Source organism: Leucoraja erinacea, chromosome 8, assembly GCF_028641065.1.
Source record: "Leucoraja erinacea ecotype New England chromosome 8, Leri_hhj_1, whole genome shotgun sequence".
Classification (NCBI taxonomy): domain Eukaryota; kingdom Metazoa; phylum Chordata; class Chondrichthyes; order Rajiformes; family Rajidae; genus Leucoraja; species Leucoraja erinaceus.
The window spans coordinates 5,611,823-5,632,090 of NC_073384.1; the positions used below are offsets into that span (position 1 = coordinate 5,611,823).

Sequence of the window (20,268 nt, forward strand, 5' to 3'; positions counted from 1 at the left end):
CAACTTTAGCGGATGGCTGATTGCAGTTACAGAAATGGCTCCTTTTAAGCAGTCACAGGTAACTTGTGGGTGGACACAAAATGCTGGAGTAACTCAGCGGGTGAGGCAGCATCTCTGGAGAGAAGGAATGGGTGACATTTGTGGATGATCAGCCATGATCACAGTGAACGGCGGTGCTGGCTCGAAGGGTCGAATGGCCTACTCCTGCACATGGCCACCTACTATTGTCTGTTATCTATTATCCCCAGCCCTGCATGGCCTGGTTTTACCTTCTCCCCAAAATCCACAAACACAACTGCCCCGGCAGACCCACTGTTTCTGCCTGCTGCTGTCCCACTGAATTCCATCTCCACGTACCTCAACTACATCCTATCCCCCCCACCCTGGTCCAATCCCTCCAGGCCTATGTCCAAGACACCTCACACATCCCTTCGTCCCTTCAATGACTTCCATTTTCCCGGCCCCCACTCCCTCATCTTTACTAAGTCTGCAGAAGTTGTCTCGACCCGAAACGTCGCCCCGGCACGAAACCCGAAAAGTCTTCACTGGAGTTTAGAAGGATGAGGGGCAGGATCTTATAGAAACATATAAAATTATAAAAAGGACTGGACAAGCTAGATGCAGGAAAAATGTTCCCAATGTTGGGTGAGTCCAGAACCAGGGGCCACACAGTCTTAGAATAAAGGGGAGGTCATTTAAGACTGAGGTGAGAAAAAAACTTTTTCACCCAGAGAGTTGTGAATTTGTGGAATTCCCTGCCACAGAGGGCAGTGGAGGCCAGATCACTGGATGGATTTAAGAGAGAGTTAGATAGAGCTCTAGGGGCTAGTGGAGTCAAGGGGTATGGGGAGAAGGCAGGCACGGGTTATTGATTGGGGACGATCAGCCATGATTGCAATGAATGGCGGTGCTGGCTCGAAGGGCCGAATGGCCTCCTCCTGCACCTATTTTCTATTTTTCTATGTGTCTATGTCGCCCATTCCTTCTCTCCAGAGAGGTTGCCTCACCCGCTGAGTTACTCCAGCATTTTGTGTCTCCCTTCGATTCAAACCAGCATCTGTGGTTCTTTCTTACACAGGGAGGTCGCGGATTCATTTGAAGCTGATCGTAGTTATATAATGAGCAGGGATGATGTTTTACCTTGTGTCCCGGCAACCTTTGTGTACCGCCTTGAGGTCCGACCAAAAAATGAATATCAGCCATCAGATCATTGTTAAACATCACTGCATTTCTGGAGTTGGGGTTGTGGGGGGGGGGACAGAGAGAAGAACAGTCACACATGCTTTCCATTAGAAAATATTACGCAGATAAATACAATGTCCGTTCAAACATTTAGACCAGAAGACAGACAACAGCAAGCGCTGTCTGCGGAGGGCGCTCAGCATCGCCAAGGACTGCTCTCACCCCAACCATGGACTGTTTACCCTCCTACCATCCGGGAGGCGCTGCAGGTCTCTCCGTTGCCGAACCAGCAGGTCGAGGAACAGCTTCTTCCCGGCAGCTGTCACTCTACTCAACAACGTACCTCGATGACTGCCAATCACCACCCCCCCCCCCCCCCCCCGGACACTTATTATTATTTATTCAAATCATTTGCTATGTCGCTCTTCCAGGGAGACGCTAAATGCATTTCGTTGTCTCTGTACTGTACACTGACAATGACAATTAAAATTGAATCTGAATCTGAATCTGAATAGACACAAAGTGCTGGAGTAACTCAGCGGGTGAGGCAGCTTCTCTGGAGAGAAGGAATGGGCGACGTTTCGGGTCGAGACCCTTCTCTCGACCCGAAAGGTCGCCCGTTCCTTCTCTCCAGAGATGCTGCCTCACCCGCCAAACATTTAGACCAGAAGTTAGGCACAAAGTGCCGGAGTAACTCAGCGGGACAGGCAGCATCTCTGGAGAACATGGGCCAGTGAGGTTTCCGGGTCAGGTCTCGAGGGATTGCAGAAGGCTCGATGCAGGAAAAATGTTCCCGATGTTGGGGGAGTCCAGAACCAGGGGTTACACAGTTTAAGAATAAGGGGTAGGCCATTTAGGACTGAGATGAGGAAAAACTTTTTCAGCCAGAGTTGTACATTCTCTGCCACAGAAGGCAGTGGAGGCCAATTCATTGGATGTTTTCAAGCGAGAGATAGATTTAGCTCTTAGGGCTAAAGGAATCAATGGGTATAGGAGCAGGGAGAGGTGGATTATAGGAGCAGGGAGGTTCTACTGCAGTTGTACAGGGTCTTGGTGAGACCACACCTGGAGTATTGCGTACAGTTTTGGTCTCCTAATCCGAGTACAGAAAAGGTTCACCAGAGACTGTCAGGACTTTCATGTGAAGAAAGACTGGATAGACCCGGCTTGTACTCGCTAGAATTTAGAAGATTGAGGGGGGATCTTAGAGAAACCTACGAAATTCTTAAGGGGTTGGACAGACTAGATGAGGCCAGTTCATTGGCTATATTTAAGAGGGAGTTAGATGTGGCCCTTGTGGCTAAAGGGATCAGGGGGTATGGAGAGAAGGCAGGTACAGGATACTGAGTTGGATGATCAGCCGTGATCATATCGAATGGCCGTGCAGGCTCGAAGGGCCGAATGGCCTACTCCTGCACCCAATGTCTATGTTTCTATGATATGGGGAGAAAGCAGGAACAGCACCTGAGGTCAGGACCGAACCTGAGGGGGAATGATAGGGTGATGGAATGACAGAGTCTTTGACCCAGAGTTGGGGAAGCAAGAACCAGAGGATTAAGGTGAGAGGGACAAGATGGAGTTAACCTGAGGGGCAGCTTTTTCGCACAGTGGGTGGTGGGTGCATGGAACGAGCTGCCAGAGGTGTTGTTGAGGCTGGGACTAGAACAATATTTAAAAGATATTCGGGCAGGTACATAGACATGAAAGGTTGAGAGGGATATTGGCCAATTGTAAACAAATGGGTCTAGTGTAGATGGGGCATCTTGGTCAGCATGGACAAGATGGGCCTAAGAGCCTGTTTCCGTGTTGCATGTCCCTATGACTCTCGCACAGCTGCATTGTCCTTCAAGTCCTTTTTAAAATCAATTTGGTTTTAGTTTATTGAGATGCAGCGTTGAAAAAGGCCCTTCGGCCCAACAAGACCATGCCGGCCAACGATTACCCATGCACTAGTTCTATGTTATCCCACTTTCCCCTTGGTGTGTAGTACACACCAAGGGGAATTTACAGAGGGCCAATTAACCACGTCTTTGGGATGTGGGAGGAAAACCGGAGAGAACCCACGCTGCAGCAGGGGGAACGTGCAAACTCCGTAAAGACAGCGCCCGTTGTCGGGATCGAACCCAGGTCTCTGGAGCCGCAAGGCAGCAATTCCACTGCTGTGCCACCATGCCACAATTCAGCCAACCCGATTGTCCACTCCGGATCCCAGCAACCAGAAGGAATTGCTTTCTCCCTGCATCTTCAACTAATGACTTTAAAACAGGTTTTGCTCCCCAACCAATTTGCCAAAGAAACATTTTTATAGAGAGTCAGAGAGTCATACAGTGTGGGTACAGGCCCTTCAGCCCAACTTGCCCATGCCGACCACGGTGCCCCATCCATACTAGCGTCGTAGATAGAGTCATAGATTAACACAGTGTGGAAACAGGCCCTTCGGCCCAACTTGCCCATGCCGGCCAACATGTCCAGCTACACTAGTCCCACTTGCCTGCGTTTGGTCCATATCCCTCCAAAACCTGTCCTATCCATGTACCTGTCCAACTGTTTCCTAAACGATGGGATAGTCCCAGCCTCAACTACTTCCTCTGGCAGCTCGTTCCATACACCCACCACCTTCTGTGTGAAAAAGTTACCCCTCAGATTCCCATTAAATCTTTTCCCCTTCACCTTGAACCTGTGTCCTCTGGTCCTCGATTCCCCTACTCTGAGTAAAAGACTCTGTGCATCTGCCCGATCTAGTCCCGCCTGCCTGGGCTTGGCCCATATCCCTCCAAACCTGTCCCATCCAGAGTCAGAAGAAGGGCCTGGACCCAAACCGTCACCTAGTTCCTTTTCCTTAGAGATGCTGCCTGACCCGCTGAGTTACTCCAGCTTTTCCAGCCATTTTTCTGCCCTTTCTGCTAGTTTTAAAAAACTCACAGGTTTAAGAACTCACTCCCCATCATCACAGTTGTTTTTTTAGCTAAGTGGATTTTTATTCAAAGTAAAACCAGTGCAGGATTGTAAAGGTACACAAAAAAGCTGGGGAAACTCAGCGGGTGCAGCAGCATCTATGGGGCGAAGGAAATAGGCAACGTTTCGGGCCAAAACCCTTCTTCAGACTGATCTGGGGGGGGGGGGGGTGGGGGGGGACAAGAAAGGGAAAAGAGGAGGAGGAGCCCGAAGGATGGGGGATGGGAGGAGACAGCAGGGAGACTGAGGAAGGGGAGGAGACAGCAAGTTTATTGTTAGTCCTTGCTATCTCCTCCCCTTCCTCAGTCCCCCCCCCCCACCCCCGAACAGTCTGGAGAAGGGTTTTGGCCCGAAACGTTGCCTATTTCCTTCTCTCCATAGATGCTGCTGCACCCGCTGAGTTTCTCCAGCTTTTTTGTGTACCTTCGATTTTCCAGCATCTGCAGTTCCTTCTTGAACACAGGATTGTAAAGGTTGTTTTGAACTAGTTTTGACAAGCAATTTGCAGCATTTTTCTATTTGGGTTCAGAAGATCTTTAGGACACAGCTTCAGAGTGTTAAATGCTGTGGACATCCCCATTGTCTATTTAACACTCCAAGCTTTGAAGAGCAAAGAGCATTTGACCCAAATAGTACAAATGAGACACAAAATGCTGTAACTCAGCGGGACAGGCAGCAACTCTGGATAGAAGGAATGGGTGACGTTTCGGGTCAAGATCCTTCTTCAGTCTGAGGATTTAAATATTATCACTGCTGGCTGCGTTTTCCCCACATCCTCCAACCTTATTGATTCTTGCTATTGAGTGAGTGCAGCGTAGGTTCACAAGGTTAATTCCCGGGATGGAGGGACTGTCGTAGGCTGAGAGAATGGAGCAGCTGGGCTTGTACACTATGGAATTTAGAAGGATGAGAGGGCATCTTAGGGAAACATATAAGATGATTCAGGGTTTGGACACGCTAGAGGCAGGAAACATGTTGGTGGAGTCCAGAGCCAAGGGCCACACAGTTTATGAATAAGGGGTAAGCCATTTAGAACGGAGACGAGGAAACACTTTTTCACACAAGAGTGATGTGAGTCTGTGGAATTCTCTGCCTCAGAGGGCGGTGGAGGCCGGTTCTCTGGATACTTTCAAGAGAGAGCTAGATAGGGCTCTTAAAGATGGCGGAGTCAGGGGATATGGGGAGAAGGCAGGAACGGGGTACTGATTGGGGATGATCAGCCATGATCACATTGAATGGCGGTGCTGGCTCGAAGGGCCGAATGGCCTACTCCTGCACCTATTGTCTATTGTCTATTGTCCCCAGCCTGGTTTTACCTTCTCCCCAAAATCCACAAACACAACTGCCCCGGCAGACCCACTGTTTCTGCCTGCCTCTGTCCCACTGAATTCCATTTCCACGTACCTCGACTACATCCTATTCCCCCCCCCCCTGGTCCAATCCCTCCCGACCTATGTCCAAGACACCTCACACATCCCTTCGTCCCTTCAATGACTTCCATTTTCCTGGCCCCCACTCCTTCATCTTTACTGTGTCTGAAGAAGGGTCTCGACCCGAAACGTCAGGGAGGATCTTATAGAAACGTACAAAATTCTTAAGGGGTTGGACAGGCTAGATGCAGGAAGATTGTTCCCGATGTTGGGGAAGTCCAGAACTAGGGGTCACAGTTTAAGGATAAAGGGGAAATATTTTAGGACTGAGATGAGAAAATCATTTTTCACACAGAGAGTGATGAATCTCTGGAATTCTCTGTCGCAGAAGGTAGTTGAGGCCACAGTTCCTTGGCTGTATTTAAGAGGGAGTTAGATGTGGCCCTTGTGGCTAAAGGGATCAGGGGGTATGGAGAGAAGGCAGGTACGGGATACTGAGTTGGATGATCAGCCGTGATATGATCATATCGAATGGGCCGAATGGCCTACTCCTGCACCTATTTTCTATGTTTCTATGTCAGCCAGTCCTTCTCTCCAGAGATGCTGCCTGTCCCGCTGAGTTACTCCAGCATTTTGTGTCTATCTTCGGTGTAAACCAGCATCTGCAGTTCCTTCCTACACAAATAATTGAAAACGGCAAGCCAAGCTGTATAATATATCTTTTGAAATATCAGTGATTTCAGCCCCAATGCAACCAATATCCTTTGAATAACAGAGTCTTTCTGGAGCCATGGCAACCACTGACAATTATTTTATTGCTGCCCTAAATAAAAAGAGTATATAGGACAGGAACAAAAAAAATGATATATAAAAAAAACATTTTGTTAGAAAAGAGACACAGCGTTGAAAAAGGCCCTTCGACGGGGAAAAGATTTAATAGGAATCTGAGGGGTAACTTTTTCACACAAAGGGTGGTGGGTGTATGGAACAAGCTGCCAGAGGAGGTAGTTGAGGCTGGGATTATCCCAACATTTAAAAAAACAGTTAGACAGGTACATGGATAGGACAGGTTTGAAACATAGAAAATAGGTGCAGGAGGAGGCCATTCGGCCCTTCGAGCCAGCACCGCCATTCATTGTGATCATGGCTGATCGTCCCCTATCAATAACCCGTGCCTGCCTTCTCCCCATATCCCTTGACTCCACTAACCCCTAGAGTTCTATCTAACTGTCTCTTAAATCCATCCAGTGACTTGGCCTCCACTGTCCTCTGTGGCAGGGAATTCCATAAATTCACAACTCTCTGGGTGAAAAAGTTTTTTCTCACCTCTGTCTTAAGTGACCTCCCCTTTATTATAAGACTGTGTGTGGCCCCTGGTTCTGGACTCGCCCAACATTGGGAACATTTTTCCCGCATCTAGCTTGTCCAGTCCTTTTATAATTTTATAGGTTTGGAGGGATATGGACCAGTCGCGGACAGGTGGGACTAGTGTAGCCAGGACATTGTTGGCCAGTTTGGGCGAGTTGGGCCGAAGGGCCTGTTTCCACACTGTGTCACTCTTTATGACCCTACTTTGAATGAAAAAAACCTTACGGCTGACTGATTGCTGAGTGTCGATTGTTGAATGACGGAGGTGTGAAAACATTGGCATTAAATGGGTCAAATTTACAAGGCTGGATCTTTAACCTGTTCGTGACTAGATTCGGGTCATGTGGATAATGTGGAGAAACGGATTGAGAGGGGATCTTATAGAAACTTATAAAATTCTTAAGGGGTTGGACAGGCTAGATGCAGGAAGATTGTTCCCGATGTTGGGGAAGTCCAGCACAAGGGGTCACAGCTTAAGGATAAGGGGGAAATCCTTTAAAACCGAGATGAGAAAAACTTTTTTCATACAGAGAGTGGTGAATCTCTGGAACTCTCTGCCGCAGAGGGTAGTCGAGGCCAGTTCATTGGCTATATTTAAGAGAGAGTTAGATGTGGCCCTTGTGGCTAAGGGGATCAGGGGGTATGGAGAGAAGGCAGGTACGGGATACTGAGTTGGATGATCAGCCATGATCATATTGAATGGCGGTGCAGGCTCGAAGGGCCGAATGGCCTACTCCTGCACCTAATTTCTATGTTTCTATGATAGTGAAAAACAAAACTTGGCAGTGAATGGGTTAAGTTTTAGACACTCTTGTCGCCTGGCTAAATGTGAAGGTTTCCAGGCGTGAAGGATTCAGGTGGAGGATTCTCTACAAGTCACGTCTGATGCTTGGGGTGAAGGGGAGAGGGATTTAGGTGCAGATTTGCTTTTATCCTTAGGTTCTGAAACTTGAGGAGAAGGGGAAAGGAGGGGGGGAGGAGGGGGGAGAGGGATTTAAGAGGAGATTTCCTCATCTCAGGAGTCTGACATTTGGGGAGAGAGAGAGAGAGAGAGAGAGCGAGAGAGAGAAGGGTTTAGGTGGTTTAACCCAACATCTGCAGTTCCTTCCGACACAGGGTACAGGCAAAGATTTCCTTACCTGTCACATCTGATACTCGGGGAGAGGGGGAGAGGGGGAGACGGAGGGGAGGGGACGGAGGGGGGGGGAGGGGGGAGGGGGAAAGGGAGAGAGGGGGGAGGGAGGGGGAGAGGGGGGAGAGGAGGGAGGGAGACGGAGAGGGGGAGAGGGGGGGAGGGAGGGGGGGAGGGGGAGGGGGAGAGGCATTTAGACGGAGATTTCCTTACCTGCAGGTTCTGAAACTTTGGGAGAAGGTGAGACGGAGAGGGTTTCAGGTGGAGATTTCTTTTTACCAGTGGGATGTGATATTTGGGAAGAGGAGAGGGGTTTAAGTGAAGATTTGTTTACGCTGCCGGTTCACAGAGTGATACAGCGTGAAAATAGGCCCTTCGGCCCAACTTGCCCACACCGGCCAACATATATCATCCCAGCTATACACTAGTCACACCTGCCCACGTTAGGTCCACATCCCTCCTGACCTGTCCCATCCATGTTGATGGTTCTGCTACTTGGGAGGGGGATTAAGGTGGAGGTCTCCTCAGGTGCACAGTAGAGCGCATGCTGACCGGTTGCATCGTGGCTTGGTTCGGCAACTTGAGCGCCCAGGAGCGGAAAAGACTACAAAAAGTCGTAAACACTGCCCAGTCCATCATCGGCTCTGACCCCCCTTCCATCGAGGGGATCTATCGCAGTCGCTGCCTCAAAAAGGCTGGCAGCATCATCAAGGACCCACACCATCCTGGCCACACACTCATCTCCCCGCTACCTTCAGGTAGAAGGTACGGGAGCCTGAAGACTGCAACGTCCAGGTTCAGGAATAGCTACTTCCCCACAGCCATCAGGCTATTAAACTCAACTAAAACAAAACTCTGACCATTAATAGCCCATTATCCGTTTATTTGCACTTTATCAGTTTATTTATCCATGTGTGTATATATTTATATAATGGTAAATGGACACACTGATCTGTTCTGTATTCATGCCTTAATCATATAACAATTACAGCACGGAAACAGGCCATCTCGGCCCTACAAGTCCGTGCCCTACAAGTCCGTGCCGAACAACTTTTTTTTCCCCCTTAGTCCCACCTGCCTGCACTAATACCATAACCCTCCATTCCCTTCTCATCCATATGCCTATCCAATTTATTTTTAAATGATACCAATGAACCTGCCTCCACCACTTCCACTGGAAGCTCATTCCACATCGCTACCACTCTCTCTGAGTAAAGAAGTTCCCTCTCTTCTATATTCTATAGTCTGAAGAAGGGTTTTGGCCCGAAACGTTGCCTATTTCCTTCGCTCCATAGATGCTGCCTCACCCGCTAAGTTTCTCCAGCATTTTTGTCTGCCTACTATATTGTGTTGTGCTGAAGCAAAGCAAGAAATTCATTGTCCTATCTGGGACACATGACAATAAACTAACTCTCTTGAATCTTGACACAGGTGGGGGTTAAGGTGGAGGTGTCCTCACCTGTCCAGTCTGACACAATGTGAGACTTTGAGGAGGTGAGGGTGGGCGTGAGGAAGGTTTAAGGTGGAGGTCTCCTCACCTGTCCAGTCTGACACAATGTGAGATGGTTACTCGATAAGTTACTTTGAAGAGGTGGGGAGGGGAGGGGGACAGAGTCGCTGGCCGCTTACCTCTCTCTGATAGTTGGGTAGAGACCCTGCCAGTTGGCGGGCACTGTGTTGTTGTTGAGGTTGTGTTGGTGGCTCTGGGCGCTGGAGCTGGCACTCGCGTTGCCGGGCGCTTTCTTTGCGCTGTACATCTCCGCAGCCATCCGCTTCTTCAGGGTGAGGATCTCGTAGCAGACCGGCAGCCGGCTGCTCTTGGACGCCTTCTTCGACTTCTTCACCGCCTCTGGAAGCATCAGGAAGAAGGTGAGGCACTTCATGTTCCTGGTTTTGCAATCCACCATTGGTGCATTTGTGTCTCTCAGCCTTGGAGAGGCAACAGGGCTGGGGCAGTAACACAGGGGGGAGGATTCTCTCTACCCCCCCCCCCCCTGCCGCTGCAGAGGGTAAAACCTTTCACCCCCCCAAATCTCTCTCCCCCACCCCCGGTTTTTCTTTGCGCTTCAAGTAAGGTCCGAGATCAAGGAGATGTTCTCAGCTGCAAGCCCATGCATCTCCATCCAGCTGTGACTTGTACCATCCCCTCCAGATGTGCAGAGCCCGGGAGCTTCTCTGCTGATGCTGGCGACACTTGTTCTCAACTGAGTCCTGCCGCAGATCGGGCTAGAAAATAAACAAGTCTCTCTCTCGCTGCTTTTGCATTTGCGCTCTCTCTCTCTCTTTCTCCCTCTCTCCTTCTCTTATTTCTCCTCTCCTCCTCCTCCCTCCCTCTCCCACTCTCTCTCTCTCCCCCTCTTTTCTCTCTCTCTCTTCCCACTCTCCCTCCCCCTTCCACCTCTCCCTCTTTAGAGAGAGAGAGGGGAGTCTCTCCGTTCCCACTCTCTCTCTCTCTCTCCCACTTCCCCCTCTCCGTTCCCACTCCCTCTCTCCCTTCACACTCTCTCTCCCTCTCCCCCTCTCTTTCTCTCTCTCTCCTTCTCTCTCCCTCTCTCTCCTTCTCTCTCCCTCTTTCCCCTCTCTTTCTCTCTCTCCTCTCTCCCCCTCTCTCCTTCTCTCTCTCTCTCTCTCCCCCTCTCCCCCTTCCACGCTCCCTCTCTCCTTCTGCTGCAAGCACCGGCTCCGAGCTCCACCCTTTGGGATTCCTGCTTCTCCAGGCGACGCTGCAAGTTGCCGTGGGTTTAAAAAAAAAAATGTTTTCCCTTCTCCTCCCGACGTAAGGCAAATCAAAAAACAAGAAAACACAGCGAGCAAGATTGTCCCTAGGTGCTGAGAGAGACACAGAGAGAGAGAGACAGACAGAGCCTTGGAGAGCCGGCAGCGACCCAGCGCAACATCAACACTGACACCTACTGTAAGGATAAAGCGCTCGCCTTTAAAGGCGGTGGTTTTGTGCTGGAAGGACTTCAGATGCTGGTTTAAACCCAAGCCAGACACAAAATGCTGGAGTAACTCAGCGGGACAGGCAGCGTCTCTGGAGAGAAGGAATGGGTGACGTTTCTGAAAAAGGGTCTCATCTCGAAACTTCACCTGTTTAAGAGGGAACTGCAGATGCTGGAGAATCGAAAGTCGCTCCATAGATGCTGCTGCACCCGCTGAGTTTCTCCAGCTTTTTTGTGTAACCTTCGATGTGGCCTCGACTACCCTCTGTGGCAGAGAGTTCCACAGATTCACCACTCTCTGTATGAAAAAAGTTTTTCTCATCTCGGTTTTAAAGGATTTCCCCCTTATCCTTAAGCTGTGACCCCTTGTCCTGGACTTCCCCAACATCGGGAACAATCTTCCTGCATCTAGCCTGTCCAACCCCTTAAGAATTTTGTAAGTTTCTATAAGATCCCCCCTCAATCTCCTAAATTCTAGAGAGTATAAACCGAGTCTATCCAGACACAAACCAACGCAAGCCAGAGATGCTGTCTGTCTCGCTGAGTTACTCCAGCTCTTTGTATCTATCTCCTGGTATTTAAAGGGGAACAGGTTGTGCCTAACACTGATAGTCACAGAGTGGAAACTTTGGCCCAACTCCCCCACACAGGCCAACATGTCCCAGCTGCACTAGTCCCACCTGATTCCATTTGGTCCACATCCCTCCAAACCTGTCCTATCCATGTACCTGTCTGAAGAAGGGTTTCGGCCCGAAACGTCGCCTATTTCCTTCGCTCCATAGATGCTGCTGCACCCGCTGAGTTTCTCCAGCAATTCTGTGTACTATCCATGTACCTGTCTAGTTAGAGTTTACGAAGGAACTGCAGATGCTGGAAAACTGAAGGTAGGCAAAAATGCTGGAGAAACTCAGCGGGTGCAGCAGCATCTATGGAGCGAAGGAAATAGGCAACGTTTCGGGCCGAAACCCTTCCTCAAACCCGAAGGAAATAGGAAAAGAGTGATCTCTCAAGAATGAGGCAGCATCTCTGGAGAAACAAGGAACTGCAGATGCTGTTTTACCAAAAGAAGACACAAAGTGCTGGAGTAACTCAGGGTGACTGCAGATGCTGGAATCATGAGCAAAGCACAAAGTGCTGGAGGAACTCAGCGGGCCAGGCATCATCTCTGGAGGAGATTATGGCTTCTGAACAAATGTCCCGACCCAAAACGTCACCTATCAATGTTCTACAGAGATGCTGCCCGACCAGCTGAGTTACTCCAGCATTTCGTGTCTATCTTCCATATATCCTGGAAGGCACTGGGACTGTAGTCGCTGGAGTTTTGAAGGATGAGGGGGTAACCTTGTTGAAATGCACCGATTAGTGAAAGGCTTGGATAGAGTGGATGTGGAGAGGATGTTTCCACTAGTGGGAGAGTCTAGGACCAGAGGTCACAGCCTCAGAATTAAAGGACGTTCTTTTATGAAGGAGATGAGGATTACAGCATGGTATGGCAGCTGCACCATGGCAGACAGGGAGAGGCTTCAGAGGGTAACTAGGACAGCGCAGAAGATCATTGGTTGCCCTCTCCCCTCCCTGATGGACATCTACACCTCCCGCTGCCTTAGCAGGGCAAAGAATATTATCAAAGACAGCTCCCATCCTGCGTTTGGACTGTTCGACCTGCTGCCTTCTGGAAGGCGCTATAGGTGCATCAAATCCAGGACAAATAGACTCAGAAATAGTTGCTTTCCGAAAATTATAACTACTCTTAATTCAAATTCACACATGCACTGACTTCACAGCCCAACACCCGGACTTCCATCTGTATATATGTATATAGCGCCGCAGAATTGTGCACCTATCCCCCCCCCTTCTCCCTTCTGTTTTTGTTTTTCTGTTTCTTGTTTTTTGTACTAAATTATATGTATGCACTGAGTACGAGCAGCTTTCAATTTCACTGTACATGTATAGTGACAATAAATGGCATATCATATTAGGAGGAATTTCTTTAGTCAGAGGGTGGTGGTGAATCTATGGAATTCTTTGTAGGGCAAATCAGTGGACATACTTAAGGCAGAGATTAATAGATTCCTGATTAGTACAGGTGTCAGTGGTCACGGGGAGAAGGCAGGAGAATGGGATTAGGAGGGAGAGATAGATCAGCCCTGATTGAATGGCGGAGTAGACTAGATGGGCCGAATGGCCTAATTCTGCTCCTATCACTTATGATCCTGACATTGACCAAGGAGAATCGACCCTCAAACTGTTCACATTCTTCAGTACAGTCAATGGGATGTCTTTAGAAACATGGAAAATAGGTGCAGGAGGAAGCCATTCGGCCCTTCGAGCCAGCGATATGATCATGGCCGATCATCGAAAATCAGTATCCCGTCCCTGCTTTCTCCCCCCATCCCCTGGTTCCGTTAGCCCTAAGAGCTACATATATCATCTTCCTCGCAAAGAGAAACACATTCAGTGCAGTGGCGCTCAGAACCTTCCTCCCGCAGTGTGAGTGGCCAACACTAAACGTTAATGGAGATGTGTGGGGCAGGTTTTTTTGACGCACAGTGGTGGGGAGCTGGAACACGCTGCTGGGGGTGACAATAGACAATAGACAATAGGTGCAGGAGTAGGCCATTCAGCCCTTTGAGCCAGCATCGCCATTCACTGTGATCATGGCTGATCATCCCCAATCAGTACCCCGTTCCTGCCTTCTCCCCATACCCCCTGACTCCGCTATCTTTAAGAGCCCTATCTAGCTCTCACTTGAAAGCATCCAGAGAACCTGCCTCCACCGCCCTCTGAGGCAGAGAATTCCACAGACTCACCACTCTCTGTGAGAAAAAGTGTTTCCTCATCTCCGTTCTAAATGGCTTACTCCTTATTCTCAAACTGTGGCCCCTGGTTCTGGACTCCCCCAACATCGGGAACATGTTTCCTGCCTCTAGCGTGTCCAAACCCTTAATGATCTTACATGTTTCAATAAGATTCCCTCTCATCCTTCTAAGCTCCAGAGTGTACAAGCCCAGCCGCTCCATTCTCTCAGCACATGACAGTCCCGCCATCCCGGGAATTAACCTTGTGAACCTACGCTGCACTCCCTCAATAGCAAGAATGTCCTTCTTCAAATTTGGTGACCAAAACTCCTCAATGTGGTAGAGGGTGAAGGCAGAGGGTGAAATTACAGGAAAGATGTGGAGGCTTTGGAAAAGGATAGAATGAAGCAGCTGGGCTTGCACACTCTGCAGTTTAGCATGATGAGAGGGGATCTTATTGAAACATATACGATTATTAAGGGTTTGGACACGCTAGAGGCAGGAAACATGTTCCCGATGTTGGGGGAGTCCAGAACCAGGGGGCCACAGTTTAAGAATAAAGAGTAAGCCATTTAGAACAGAGACGAGGAAACACTTTTTCTCACAGAGAGTGGTGAGTGTGGAATTCTCTGCCTCAGAGGGCGGTGGAGGCAGGTTCTCTGGATGCTTTCAAGAGAGAGCTAGATAGGGCTCTTAAAGATAGCTGAGTCAAGGGGATATGGGGAGAAGGCAGGAATGGGCTACCGATTGTGGATGATCAGCCATGATCACATTGAGTGGCGGTACTGGCTCGAAGGGCCGAATGGCCTACTCCTGCACCTATTGTCTGTTGTCTATTGGTGGACAGTTTTATCCACGAGTCGCTGCTCTACTCAACAGCCAAACATCTGTGGTCGAGGGTGGAGGCAGATATGATAGTGGCTGTCCACTGGAAGTGCAGGGAATGGAGGGATATGGATCACATGCAGGCAGATGAGGTTAGCTCATCTTGGCATCATGCTCGGCACAGACATTGTGGGCCGAAGGGCCTGTTCCTGTGCTGTACTGGCCTATCTCCTGAAAAAGACGTGTTACATTTTCAGAAGGATAATCAAAGATGCTCTCGATGGAACAAATGCAGTAATTGCAGCGTACATTATTAGATCTTGCCTCGGGGAATTACACAGAGACTGAGAATAGTTCATGTGCTGTAGTGCTTATGCCTGTGTCGTTCGGTAAGAAGCAGCCAATCTCACCTCTGGTTCAGGATGCTGACCGTGAAGGCTGATGAAGGGTCACTGCCGACCTTTGGACAGTACAGCACAAGAACAGGCCCCTCAGCACCCAATGTCATAACCGAAGGGGTTGGACAGGCTAGATGCAGGAAGATTGTTCCCGATGTTAGGGAAGTCCAGGACAAGGGGTCACAGCTTAAGGATAAGGGGGAAATCCTTTAAAACCGAGATGAGGAGAACTTTTTTCACACAGAGAGTGGTGAATCTCTGGAACTCTCTGCCACAGAGGGTAGTTGAGGCCAGTTCATTGGCTATATTTAAGAGGGAGTTAGATGTGGCCCTTGTGGCCAAGGGGATCAGAGGGTATGGAGAGAAGGCAGGTACGGGATACTGAGTTGGATGATCAGCCATGATCATATTAAATAGCGGTGCAGGCTCGAAGGGCCGAATGGCCTACTCCTGCACCTCATTTCTATGTTTCTATGAACATGATGCCAAAACCAACTCTGACCTGCCTGCACGTGATCCAAATCCCTCCATTCCCTGCATATCCAAAAGCCTCATAAACACCACTATCGTATCTGCCTCCACCACCACCCCTAGCAGCGCGTTCCAGGCACCCACCACCCTCTGTGTAATAAAGGTTGCCCCACACAGGGTAGCCCGGTGGCGCAGCATTAGAGCTGCTGCCTTACAGCGCCAGACACCCGGGTTCAATCCTGTACGGGTGCTGCCTGCACAAAGTTCGCACGTTCTCCCCGTGACCTGCGTGGGTTTTCTCTGGGAGCTCCGGTTTCTTCCCGCACGCCAATGACACACGAGGCTGTAGGCTAACATAAGGTAGACACAAAATGCTGGAGTAACTTAGCGGGTGAGACAGCATCTATGGAAAGAAGGAATGGGTGACTTTTTAGGGTCGAGACCCTTCTTCAGACTGAAGCTCAGTCTGAAAAAGGGTCTCAACCCAAAACATCACCTATTAGCAAAAGGATTTGAGTATAGGAGCAGGGAGGTTCTACTGCAGTTGTACAGGGTCCTGGTGAGACCACACCTGGAGTATTGCGTACAGTTTTGGTCTCCTAATCTGAGGAAGGACATTCTTGCCATAGAGGGAGTACAGAGAAGGTTCACCAGACTGATTCCTGGGATGTCAGGACTTTCATATGAGGAAAGACTGGATAGACTCGGTTTGTACTCGCTAGAATTTAGAAGATTGAAGGGGGATCTTATAGAAACTTACAAAATTCTTAAGGGGTTGGACAGGCTAATGTAGGAAGATTGTTCCCGATGTTGGGGAAGTCCAGAACAAGGGGGTCACAGTTTAAGGATAAGGGGGAAACCTTTTAGGACCGAGATGAGGAAAACATTTTTCACACAGAGAGTGGTGAATCTGTGGAATTCTCTGCCGCACAAGGTAGTCGAGGCCAGTTCATTGGCTATATTTAAGAGGGAGTTAGATGTGGCCCTTGTGGCTAAAGGGATCGGGGGGTATGGAGAGAAGGCAGAGATGAGATACTGAGTTGGATGATCAGCCATGATCATATTGAATGGCGGTGCAGGCTCGAAGGGCCGAATGGCCTACTCCTGCACCTATTTTCTATGTTTCCAGCATTTTGTGTCTACCTTCGATTTTATCCAGCATCTGCAGTTCTTTCTTACACAGGTTGTAGGCTTATTGGCTTTGGTGTAACTGTAAATTGTTCCTAGTGTGTGTAGGATATTGCTAGTGTACAGTGATCGCTGGTCGGGTCGGACTTGGTGGGCCGAAGGGCTTTGCCCCACTCACCTTGAAGCTATGCCCTCTAGTCTTTGATATTGCCATCCTGGGAAAACGAGGCTATCTATACCTTTCATAATATTACTTCATACTTCTATCAGATCTTCTATCCATATAAACGGGACTGAGGTGGAGCGCGTCTCCAGCTATAAATTCCTCGGAGTACATATCTCGGAGGATTTGTCCTGGTCCCTCAACACCTCCAAGCTGATCAAAAAGGCACAGCAGCGCCTTTACTTCCTGAGGAGGCTCAAGAAAGCCCACCTGTCCCCCCAGATCCTGACCAACTTTTACCGCTGTACCATAGAGAGTATCCTGACCACCTGCTTCACGGTATGGTACAGCAGCTGCACTGCTGCGGACAGGAAGGCACTGCAACGGGTGGTGAAAACCGCTCAGTACATCATCGGTGCCCCGCTCCCTGCCATGGATGCCCTCCACCGAAAACGGTGTCTGAGACGGGCCGGGAAGATCATCAAAGACCCCTCACACCCCAACCATGGACTGTTTGCCCTCCTCCCATCAGGGAGGCGGTACAGGAGCCTCAGGTCACGTACTAGTAGGATGAGGAACAGCTTCTACAACAACACAATCACACTGCTGAACTCGGGAGGTCCCGACGATAGATTTCTCTGGTCCCTCCGTCCCCTTTGTTTAATTATTCTGTATTTTTTGATTATTCTGCATCTTCCCTCTTTCTATTTATTTTTTTTCTTTATGTACAACTACTACGGACTGACGCAAAACTGCATTTTGTTGTACTGATACTTGTATTTGTGCGATGACATTAAAGTTGAATTGAATTGAATTGAATCCCATTTTCCTGCAACCTCTGGTGTTCCAGAGAAAACAGTCCACGTCTGTCCCACCTCTCCCTAATTGTAAATTGTCCCAAGTGTGTGTGTAGGATAGTGTTAGTGTGCGGTGATCGCTGGTCGGCGCGGACACGGTGGGCCGAAGGGCCTGTTTCCGCGCGGTATCTTTAAAGTAAATTGAACGCAACTATCGTATTTGTCTCCACCATCAACGGCAGTTTTTAATCTAAACTAGAAAAACTAAGAGGAGTTCTATTTGAGTCCGCACCGACCAGCGATCCCCGCACAATAATATACACGCACCAGGGACTATTTACATTTAAACCTCCAAACCTGTAAGTCGTTTTTTTTGTTGGAGTGTGGGAGGAAACCGAAGATCTCAGAGAAAACGGGGAGAACGTTCAGACAAGCGCCCGTAAGGGCCTGTCCCACTTGGGCCGTCTCTTCTGCGACAGGCCGGTAGTGATTGAAGCGCGCAACGGTCCCGTGAGAGTCGCACGCGCCATCGTGCGCCCGCACAGCCGTCTGGCGCGCGTGACGTCATTTGAAGATAGACACAAAATGCAGGAGTAACTCAGCGGGACCGGCAGCATCTCTGGTTGAAGGAATGGGTGACATATCGGGTTGAGACCCTTCTTCAGACTTGGAGAGATACATGGATATGAAAGGCTTATATCGGGATACAAGCCAAACGCGGGCAGGTGGGACTAGAGTAGATGGGGCATCGTGGCCAGCATGGGCAAGTTGGGCCGTAGGACCTTTTTCCGTGCCGTTCATCTCTGTTGGCCAACACAGGAACAAGCACTTCGGAAAGAGGTACAGAAGTGTGAAAACGCACACCTCCTGGTTTGGGAATTGCTCTGCCAAGGACAAGAAGGCTCTGCAGAGAGTAGTGCGTTTGGCCGAACGCACTATGGGAACTTCACTCGCCCCCCTGCAGGAACTATACAACAGGAGGTGCAACTCCAGAGCAAATAAAATTATGGGAGACCCCTTCCACCCCTGCAACGGACTGTTCCAGCTGCTACGGTCAGGCAAACGCCTCCGTTGCCATGCGGCGAGAACGGAGAGGTTGAGAAGGAGTTTCTTCCCAGAGGCAATTCGGACTGTAAACGCCTATCTCACCAGGGACTAACTCTACTGAACGTTTTTCCTCCATTATTTATTATGTAAAAGAATATGTGTGTTATGATTGTGTTTATAATTTGTTTGGTTGTTTTGTTGTTTGTCTTTTGCACAAAAGTCCGTGAGCATTGCCACTTTCATTTCACTGCACATTTCATATGTGTATGTGACAAATAAACTTGACTTGACTTGACCTCCAGATTCAAGGACAGTTCCTTCCCAGCTGTTATCAGGCAACTGAACCATCCTGCCACCAACTAGAGAGCGGTCCTGACCTCCCGTCTACCTCATTGGAGGCCATCGAACAATCTTTCACCAGACTTTACTGGACTTTATCTTGCACTAAACGTTATTCCGTTTATCATGTATCTGTACACTGTGGACGGCTCGATTGTAATCAGGTGTGGCCTTTCCGCTGACTGGTTAGCACGCAACAAAGGCTTTTCACTGTACCTCGGTACACGTGACAATAAACTAAACTAACTAACTGACTAACATGATGCCAAGGTAAACAAATCTCCTCTGCCTGCAAGTGACCCCCATCCCTCCATTCCCTGCGTATCACGGTACAATGAACAAATCCGTTTATTGGCCAAGTATATTCACATACAAGGAATTTGCCTTGGTGCTCTGCCCGCAACACATAAGTTCATAAGTGATAAGGAGCAGAATTAAGCCTACTCCACCGTTCAATCATGACTGATCTATCTTTCCCCCTCAACCCCATTCTCCTGCCTTCCCCCCATAACCCCTGACACCCGTACTAATCAAGAATCTATCTATCTCCACCTTAAAGAAAATCCACTGACGGCCTCCACTGCCCTCTGTGGCAATGAAGTCCACAGATTCACCACCCTCTGACTAAAGTAATTCCTCCTCATCTCTTTTCTAAAGGTACGTCCTTTTATTCTGAGACTGTGGCCTCTGGTCCTAGAGTCTCTCACCAGTGGAAACATCCTCTCCACATCCCACTCCATCCAAGCCTTTCACTATTCGATATGAGCAGTAACTTTGCGAAAGACATGAAAGTTAGTGTCGCAGATCTTGAGGAAGTGTCACAGGTCGTCTCAGACTCCAGCGGGACATAGATTAGGTGGAAGGTTGAGAATAAGGTCATAAGTGATAGTGGCAGAATTAGGCCATTCGGCCCATCAAGTCTACTCTGCCATTCAATCATGACTGATCTATCTCTCCGTCCCAACCCCATTCTCCTGCCTTCTCCCCATAACCCAACACCCGTACTAATCAAGAATATATCTATCTCTGCCTTAAAAATATCAACTGACTTGGCCTCCACAGCCTTCTGTGGCAAAGAATTCCACAGATTCACCACCCTCTGACTAAAGAAATTCCTCCTCATCTCCTTCCTAAAAGAACGTCATTTAATTCTGAGGCTGTGACCTCTGGTCCTAGACTCTCCCACCAGTGGAAACATCCTCTCCACATCCACTCTATCCAAGCCTTTCATTACTTGGTAAGTCTCAACGAGGTCACCCCCTCATCCTTCTAAATTCCAGCAAGTACAGGCCCAGTGCCGACAAACCCTCATCATAGATTCACCCATCAAGGTACAAAGAAGATCTGTATGAT

General features: G+C 49.0%; 1 protein-coding gene across 3 annotated transcripts in view; it reads right to left on the minus strand.

Moving 5' to 3' along the window:
• Nucleotides 1-20,268, minus strand: part of btbd3b (BTB (POZ) domain containing 3b) — a 53,881-nt gene that overhangs the window by 18,243 nt on the left and 15,370 nt on the right. For 2 of the 3 annotated variants that reach the window (XM_055638920.1, XM_055638921.1), the window contains exons 2-3: nt 9,637-9,856; nt 1,141-1,231 (exon numbers count right to left, since the gene is read on the minus strand). In XM_055638920.1, the coding sequence (XP_055494895.1) occupies nt 1,141-1,231; nt 9,637-9,856 (311 nt within the window). Of the gene's footprint in view, nt 1-1,140; nt 1,232-9,636; nt 9,997-20,268 lie in introns of those variants that run through there. The other variant, XM_055638919.1, reaches the window with a different exon arrangement.